Raw genomic sequence first — 9,609 nt, 5'->3', positions numbered from 1 at the left:
GCAAGACCCTGAGACACTCAAGAACTATGAAAGTAGCCCTGCCCTGAGCTGGAGATCTAATTGGAGACCTCCAGAGGTCCCTTCCCAGCTGAATTATTCTGCAAGTCTATCAGCCAGTGGAAGATGCTCTTTAAAAAAAAAAAAAAAAACCAACAACAACAAACAAAAAACAACACACCACAAGGAGCACAGACTTCACGCAAAGACTGGAGTGAAAATCATCCTAGATGTGCATTTTTCCATTTGTTTCATCAGTTCACAGTGCAACTGAACCTTTAGGGAAAACAGAAAAAAGATTACAAGGTCTTTCACAGCGCTAGGCACTGAATCCAGGAGAAGAATTCTGCCAGAGTTGAAATAATACAGCGTGAATAACACTAATCCATGTCATGTCCATTGGTCAGTGGTTCTGGCATGTAGGAAAGTAGAAGAGATAAAAGCGGCAATTAAAAATATGTATTTCAGATTCAACCCAGCCCTGGGGCGGGGGGGGGAAATAATAAATAAATAAACCAAACATTTGTTCAAGTCACAAAATCTGTTGACTCCTCAGAGCTCCCAGTAACAAACAAAAAGGAATTAAGGCTGGGATCTGAATTTCTCAACGATGTTAATTAAAGCCTGGTGCCTTTAGCATCCTGCTTTTCTAAAATTTCTGTCTTTTTGAGAAACATAGACTACAAAGCATCTGACCCTGTTCCTCCACTCAGAAGCAGCATTTTGACCCAGCAAATCAAACCGAGCCCCATTAGGAGGTGTTGGTTGGCTCAGAAGTTGCCCAAGATTTGGTGGATCTGCAAATATCTTACCCCAAAGAAATGGCTGTAAGCAATCCCCAAGCCCTGAATACCCTCACACAGGAAGCTGCATGGCTGAATATGAATCTCTGACATTTCACAGTGTGATCTTTCTTATTTTTTTTTAGAGAAACTACTCCAGGTGAAGCTTGGGCAGAGTTGCCACACTCCCGAATGCTCCATTTTCTCCATGACAGGTGGTGGCTCATTCAACCAAAGCACCCAGCCCTTCAGAGAAGCTCAGCTTGCTTGACAAAAGGTCTTCTTTTCTCTTAATATTGTGCAAACCAGTCAATGGCCAGCCCCAACCCTTGCCCAGCTTCGATGCTATGGAGACCAACGGTTCTCTTAACCTTCCTCAAGCCACACTGCTGAGCACCCCCATCCTGTGATCTCTCTCTGCTGCTTTTCCTTGACTTTCTGGTCCATCACTCACTGCCCCAAGAGCCTCCTAGGCTTCCCTTCATAGAATCACAGAACAGTTTGAGCTGGAAGGGACCATGGAGGTCATCTAGTCCAACCCTCCTGCAGTAACAAGGGACATCTTCCACTAGACCAGGTTGCCCAGAGTCCCAGCCTGACCTTGTTGTGTTGCCATCTCTCCTCCACCATCACTCAGCACTTCCACACCAGAGCTCAGCTAAAAACCTCTCCCATAGGTGAAAATTTCCAGGAATTTTAAGCTCTGCTCTTTGGAGAGAGCAGGACACCAGAGGTGAAAGCCACCTTTCTCACCATGGCAGGAATCAATAAGAACAAAGCACCTTTTCATTGGCTTTTTGGTGTCTGAACCTTGGCAAACACTTTGCATTTTCATGTTGCTGTTGTGTTCTGGGCTTTTATCCCTTTTTGCCTTTTTTTTTTCTAAATTACAAAGTCTCATTATATTTGTTGGCTTTCTCAAAGCTCCAGCCCCCTGGTGTGATGCAAAAGTGCGTGCGTCATGGCATCACTAGAAACAGGATTTTTTACACTGAAAAAAAAATTGAAAAACCAGCAGGAGCTGGGTCTATTCATGGGCTGGAGAAGAGCATTTCAGCTCAAGGGGCAGGGTGCCAACACTGCACACCCACTCACTCTGTTCAACTCACCTCCAATGGGCTGCCTTCAAAGAGGCTCCCCAAAATCCTCTGCAGAGATGGCAGCTCCAAGCAGGGTTAGTTTTTTGGGTGCCCTGGTACATCCCTCCCCACCCTGGACCAACCGCCTGTCCCTGGCTCTCAGGAGGGTCCCAGCACCTCTTTGATGGCCTTTGGCTCTCACACTGACCTGGATGTCAACTCCCCCCCCAGGGGATGCTGCCAGTGAGTTGAGTTTCTGCAAAGCACATTCTTCTCCCTGTTTCCCATTTGAATTGCTGGGCATTGGGAAAGGATCCCTGATGCCTCTCCATTCCCATCATGGGGACAGAAAGCTGTGACCGGTTGTGCCAGAGCACCAAAAACAGGAGGTGGGGGAGAAGAGAGGCACCAGCATTCGCGTTCAACATGATGAACGAGCAGCAGCACTTTTACGTGGGTACCTTCTGCAAAGCATCCATCAAACCCACCCCAACTCTAAAAACAATATTTTCCAGAAGTGAAGCTGGATGAGGGATGTGTACCTAGACCCCACTCGGTACCACACCATTATGCTCCTTTCCTCCAGCCAAATGACCAACATGACCATGATTTAAAGCTAGCCCTCCAGTGATGAGATAGACCTCACCATCACTGCATTCCCATCACCATTTACCGCGGCGTCAATCACAGCCATCTCCTGATGGAGGACAGCACTTGTTCTTCAGCCTCCTCATCCCTCTAGCCCATACAGAGCTCTCAAGGAGGTCCTCCACTTTCTGAACACGCTGTCCCATGGAGAGCAGTGCCTTATCCTCCTCTCCACCAACACACACCACATCCGTGTGCTTGAGCATCTCAAGTGGTCCCATTCCCAGCTAACGACCCTGGAGCAGGAAGAGTCCTGAAACCACAATCCCAGAACAGAGATAAGAGCCCGAGTGTCTGAGATACCAAGATGACCCTGAGAGAGGAGTAACCCAGAGGGAGACAACCCGGAGCAAGAGAGAGCCCTTCCGGCCAGAGCCTCACCTCTCTCCTGGCCATGCCGGGCATGGGATGGAACAGACCATTGGCCAGTTTGGGTCTCAGTCCTAACCCTGAGGTGGAATCCTGGGCTGGTCACTGGGGCTGTGCTCCCTCCCAGCTCCTCCTGCCCCTGCAGACACGGGCCCAGCAGAGAAGCTGGAAAGTCCTTGACTGTCCTGGCAGCAGCTCTGCCCATCAGTGTGTGATCAGCTTCTCCTCAGCACAAACCCAAACACAGCCTCACACCAGCTGCTGGGAAGAAACTTAACTCTGTCCCAGCTGGAACCAGGACAGGAATGAATGCGAGGGAGGAGCAGTTCAGAAAAACCCATCACATCCACGGTTGAAAAGAGGGTAGATATTTAAAAATATTACTGCTTTCTGTCCAAGGGATGGGGGGATTTACCTTACCTCCCCTTCCCTTGCTTCATGTCCTATTTTTCTAAGCTTGAACCTGCCTCCTAGTAATATTTCCCCTCCCTGGAACACCCCTGCACCCTATAGAAGCACCTGGATGGTGACACACATCATCTGGATCCGGCAATACAAGACTCTCCTTGTAGATGACCCAGGGCAAGATGATACATCCTTATCTCCAGGGTGTTCCTACAGGCTCCTTTGTCAGAACATCCAGAATTTCCACCAAAAAAGTTTGTAATCAGGTGGATTCTCCTACTCAAATCACACAAGGAGAGGAGAGGCCCATTAAAAGATGGAGAAAGTATTATTTGTCCCTCTGGGCTGAAGTAACTCAGGTGGAGGAACCCAGTGAGGAGCAAAGCAGTGGTTGCACATCCCATTCGAGAAGTCAGCTCCCATTTTCATTTTGGAAACTGCAAAGCCTAGAAGTCCACCCTTGTTGCCAATAGAGTCGAGAAGGAAGGAGAGGCAGGGGCTGACATGACTTCCCTCATTTTGTAAGGGGCCAACAACATTTTGCGACCTCCCACACTAGGAACACAACCTTTGCTTCTCCAAGACACATTTCAGGCACTAAAGCACTTTCTGTTGATTAAATAAATCAAGTCACAACACAGTTCCACAGTACAAAACCATGAAGGACTGGGGCAGTCTATTCCTGACTATTGCATGCTTTCCAAGTACAAAACACCGAATCCATCTCTCAGATATGAAAAAAATTACGTCTAGGTGAAACGTTTCTGTACAAAAAGCCCAACTGAAAGATGATGATGAATTGGTTTTATTCCCCGCATCCAGGTGATGCTGTTTCATTTTCTATCATACCATAGCATTTGGCTTCTAGGGTTGTGGCCCATTTAATCTCACTTCAATGAAACATTTAAAAGCTTTTTGTCCCCCAACTCTCATTTTGTTGAAACACTCAAAGACAATATAAAACCAGGAAAACAAATTTCCAGCCAGTGAACCGGAAAATAATCATCACAATTCAAACCAGATATCTCTGTTCTCATGTAGCTCTAGTTCCCAGGAACTGGGGTCAACAGATGTGCCATCAGCTGAGCTGCTGGTCCACCACCCACCGCTCACCCGTGCATCCCCCCGCTGATGCTGGGACACGACATCCCTCCCTCCGGGGCCCAATTCCTGTGCGATATTCCTCCATGTTGCAAATGAATTGCCATTTTTTCCAGCTCGTAGCTTCAAGGATTGACCTCAGACACAAGAGTCTGGCCACCACTTATTAATTTAACGCAGGAAAGAGTCAGGCAGAGTGCTGAGCAACAGATCAAGGAGGACGATGGGTTTTTGCTGCTACTTTAGTATGAGCAAGAAGGTATTTCACTCCCTAGGCTATGGGTCACCCTTGCAGATGGGAGGTTGAGGGGCTTCACCTCCCCACATCCCCCAGCCTGCCCACCCATGTTCACCCACGCCATCATTTCCCACCCAAGCCAGATTCGTGCACCAACATTCAAAATGCCAGAAGGTGTAGGTCAGTCTGCAGCCCCCGGCCAGGTTTGTTGCCACCTCCAGACCCTCCCAGAGCTGCACTTGACCCGTGATACAACCCTTATCTCAGGTCCATGAGAAGTTGCCCGCTCAGACCAACGAGGGCTGAGCAAAAACCAGCTTGTAAGTGCTTTTAGGACATGAAAGATAAAATTTTCTCCATTCAGCCTCACTGAGAGTCACCTACAGCTCATTAATCTCAAAGGAAGTCCTGCCCAGATGAGGGAGTCCGGGGCTGCCAGGTGGCCAGCACGGGAGGAGATCCCATTTTATAGGGTTGTATGCAACTGAGCCATTTACTGTTAAAAAAACCAAACTTGTAATCCCCGGTCCACTCATGTCATGCTGTCTCCACACAGACAGCCTCCCCATTCCTTATCTCAGCCCCTGGAGATTTGTGGTATAGCACAAAGAACAGCTGGACACGATAAGGCTTCTTCCAACACGCTCCTAACATCTATAAAGCCTCATCGTGATGGATCTGAATGGACCAGTGCCTGGGGATGCTACAGCTCATCCATTTCCAGTCCTCAGGATGCCACATCTCATCCATTTTCAGTCTAACCCTGCTCTTTTCCAGATGTTCTGAGCAAACATTGTGTTTTTTTCCCCCCCTTGTTCTCAAGCCTTAGATGTCCATCTCCAAACCCTACCAACACCCACCATGAAGAGCAGAGACCAAAGATGCTCCATTTTGGCCAAGCAAAACTTAATCCACTCCTGGCCCTTTCCAGCTCTTAGTATTGAGGGAAAATCTTAATTTCAATGAGCCACTCGTGTGGTAAAACTCCCCTGAGGAGGAGGTGAGCTGTCAGGATCCAACCCTTCAGGACTTACCACCATGAAAACTCAAAACCAAGCGTGCCGGCAATGAGATGTTTATAGCCCCAGTGATTCATAATACTGCTGCAGAGTTTGCAGGAAATGTAACACCATTGATGATCAGAGAAATGCTCTTGTTTTTCTGCTAAATATATAAAATAATCACTCATCCCTTGAGCAGCAGATGCAAATTATACATAGTATTAGCCTCATATGCCAACCGCTATAATTCCAGTGCAGCACGAAGCTGTTTCCCCAAGGCTCTAGAAGTCCCTTAATCTGCCCTTTGACGTCAAAAATGACAAACTTCTTGCTTGGGATCATTAACAGAATGACTAATGAAAGCTGATAAGTGAATTTATAAATGAAATTTAAAGATATTAATATTAAAGGCCAGGCTACACGAAAAAGAAAGGTGGTTTTAGCAAACCACAACAAGAAACGCAGTAATCTGCATGAGATTTAACAGCTCCTTTCCTGCCAGGCAAGTTAAGAGATGTGGTGTGTCATGCGGAAACTGCCAGGCTTGACGGACACCTCTCCTGAAGCATTAGCACCCTCGGTGCCTTCAGCCTGAGATTTAAAAAGCTCCTGCTCAAGTTTGCCAGCAAATGCCATGCTGGGGCCAAAAATAAACTGATAGTCTTGCAATGGTAAATGCACCACCAAATCCTCACGCAAATAAAATACCTATAGACTGTGGGCAGCTTGCTGCCAATTACTTTAAAAAAGAAAAAAAAAAACACCACCAAACAAAAAAACCCCAAACAAACAAAAAACACCCAAAAAACCCACTTCAGACTAGATTCAATTACTTTAAAAAAGAAAAAAATAAAAACAAAAGACCCAAACAAATGAAAAAATACAGCAAAAAAAAACCCACATCAAACTAGATTCTCATCTTCCTCACCCCAGTATAAAAACCAAGGAACTCTTTTAGAAGGTGAGGACTTATCTTGGATTTACTGACATATAGACAAGCTCAGACCTCTCCAGTTTGGTGTCCAGGCAGCTTTACCATAACCCCACAGCTCCCTTCTGACTCCAGCTGCTCCTCACTGAGGTTTAGGGCTCCCAGGATAGTCTAATTAAGCCTCAGGTCCCACCAGCTGATGATGATCAGCTCTGAATGGACCAGCCAACATCCTCCACCGCCCAAGGAGCACAGACAAATGAGATCCTACCCAATGCTGTAGGGTTGTAGGGGAGATAAAAAAGATAAAAAAAAAAAAAAAAAAAAAAAAAAAAAAAAAAAGCTTATTTTTGCCTGTAGATGCTCAGTTTTCGAGATGTATAATGGAAACTGGTTGGTTGGGCAAGTCCTCATGAGTGGTGCCTCCTCAGCTTTCAAAAAAACCAAGATCCCTTCAGATGTATCAGGATCTGGAGTTAGCAGCATGACAGAGGGAAGAGATGCCACCAGGAGAATGAGAAACCCCAGAGATACAACATGAAGAACCATCAGGGAGGTCACATTTGCTACGGGGATGTTTCCTAATCCCACCTGCTGCTGGAGGAGCCCAACGTGAGGAGCAGCCCCAGTACCACAGCTACCTGAGGGACTCTATTTCTGAAGATCTTTTAGAGACTCCCCAAGCCTGGAGAAGATGAGAGCAGGTTTTTGGAGCAGCTCCTAAACCAACCCTAGCGTTGGGTGCCTGGACCCCATCAGAGTGCTGCTCAAGGTCCCTTCAAAGATGTTCCAGAAGGTACTCATGGCCCAGCTTTCTCCCCGTTGGAACTAGATGATCTCTAAGGTCCGTTCCAGCCCAAACCATTCTATGATTCTATGACTCAAACCAAACCTCTTCATTAAAGAGCTACAAACCATTCACGTGCAACATTTTAAAAGAAGCCAGAGAAAACGAAGAGTGGTGAAGGACACTTACCAAGAGGGATCCACCACAGCACATGCCAACCAACCCAACCCAGCTGTGGGTGGGAAATGTCAAGGGCCAGCAGGCAGGAAAATGGGTGAGAAAATGTCTGAGGAGACTGCAAAACTGAGCAGAGGAGGAGCAGGAAGGGTTCAGCAAAGGTGGTGGGGAGGCATGGAGAAGATGTGGGTTTGCTTTCCCTGTGTCCTGGCTCTGCCGAGCTCTGCCAAGCTCAGCTTTGCAGGTCCCTGCAATGACCAGGATCCCCTGTCTGAAAAGCCATGTGGTTTGGTTTTTTTAATTTTATTTAGAATTTAGCCACTCTCAAAAGACCTGAGTTTCTGCCTAAGAAGGTTTAGGAATAAGACTACGTAAAGATTTAATGGGGAGATCTTCCATGGAGCCCCTTGGGAAACCACAACCATCTGCAGATCGACCCACTCCATCTTCCCAAATTGAACCCAAAAAGGGAGAAAATTTTCATTTTCTCCACCAGGTCTTAGCCTCAAGACTTCCAAGTTTTGAGCACCAAATTTGCCAAAAGCAGCAAGTTGAAGCTCAGCTTTATCTCCTACCCTTTAATCCAAAAGCCTTGTGATATCACCCAACTCCAGCAGTTTTGGGTTTTTGTAGAAACACCCAAATAACCATAAGATACCCAAGAGTCACGACATTTAGCAGCACCCATCACACCTCTCCCAGTTGCCAAACCAACTCTGGTCTTGGAGGTTACGGATATGGAAGATGATCTAGATGTAGGAGAAGACCTTTATGCAAAGTCTCCCCTTGCATTTCTCGCACATTTAACACTTCCCAAAATGAGTGCTTCCAGGTTAAGGTTGGGAAAAGCTTTTCTCTGCTGACCTGCTGCAGCACGTGTCCCCTTTTGAAGACCTCTAGAGAAAAAGGACCTTCCAGTTTTGACACCCAACACATGGTTTGGGTTTCAACACAGACCGGCTGGAAGAGATGCCCATGTCCCCAGAAGAGCTGTCCTCCCCTCTCCTTCCACCCCTGCACCTCCAGCGGTTGCGACCATCCTCCATTTGGTCAGTGGGGATGGATGAGCCCATCTTGGATGTCAGGCATGCTCCCCATGGCTCTTGGGGGGGTTTCTCCTACAGCTTTGGGAGGACAGGAGCTCCCGCACCTGCTCCATCCTCCCCTTTCAGCTAACAAGGTGCTCCCCAAATTCCGAGCGGGGTTTAAAACAAGAAGAACAAAAAAGGAACCTCAGACTTACTCTAGGACAGTCCTTTCAGGAGGTTCACGGAGGAGGACTTGGCACGAGGACTGAGGCGGGAGGCGATTATGGCAGCATCCCGGCGCCTTACGGATCTCGCCCCCGGCTTTGTCTGGGATGCACTGAGCGATGCCGGACTGTGTCCCCACCGTGTCCCCACCACCTTGTCCCCCACCCGTGGCCATGGCAGCTCCCACATTTTGTGGCAAATACCCCCCAATCCCCCTCCCAGCTTTGCTTGGGCACCAACTCACCGATTCTTAAATAACACATTTCCACAGGGCGGGATCTGCACACAGCAAGGTAAATCCAGATGGAAATTCCCAATATGAGCAAAATGCGACCACTGTTTGGTTTATCTTTTTTCTTTAAAATTATGTAAATTGTGACACCACCCCAAACCCCGTATGAGAGATCGGTCCAGCACCCGTTTGGCATCATTAAATACAGAGAGATGTGTATGAGACCTTTACGCAACCCTTAGAGCGATGAAACTCGGAGCCCGTTTTGTCCGTGTTTGGGATTATCCATCTCCCTGTTATCAAAAGAAGTAATTTCAAGCAGCCCCAGGAATACAGGTTGGTGCTGGAGAGATGTCTCAGCTTTAGAGAAATCGCTGCATGTGCCTCCACACCCACAGCAGCACCACCAGCACGTGACTCCTCTTGGATTTCCTCACCCCACGATGTTAAAATTAAAAAAAAAAAAAAAAAATTTCCCCTTTGTACCAGGTGGCTTTTCAAGTCTTGGTAGCGACAAAGGAATTAAGTCATTAAATCATGGATGTGTTTGATGGATTATGAGCTGCGAAAGCCTGGTGAATACTGCCTAATAATGCTGGGAGGTGGAGG

At 47.3% G+C, this 9,609-nt stretch overlaps 1 protein-coding gene across 1 annotated transcript in view; it reads right to left on the bottom strand.

Moving 5' to 3' along the window:
* Nucleotides 1-8,943, bottom strand: part of RNF165 (ring finger protein 165) — a 43,175-nt gene extending 34,232 nt beyond the window's left edge. The window contains exon 1 of the mRNA XM_010087390.1: nucleotides 8,759-8,943. Coding sequence (XP_010085692.1) covers nucleotides 8,759-8,943 — 185 coding nt within the window. The remainder of the gene's footprint in view (nucleotides 1-8,758) is intronic.
* Nucleotides 8,944-9,609: the final 666 nt, after the last annotated feature.

Source organism: Pterocles gutturalis, unplaced genomic scaffold (assembly GCF_000699245.1).
Source record: "Pterocles gutturalis isolate BGI_N339 unplaced genomic scaffold, ASM69924v1 scaffold1601, whole genome shotgun sequence".
Classification (NCBI taxonomy): domain Eukaryota; kingdom Metazoa; phylum Chordata; class Aves; order Pterocliformes; family Pteroclidae; genus Pterocles; species Pterocles gutturalis.
The sequence above is the reverse complement of the archived record's forward strand: the minus strand, read 5'-3'. Positions and strand labels throughout refer to the sequence as shown.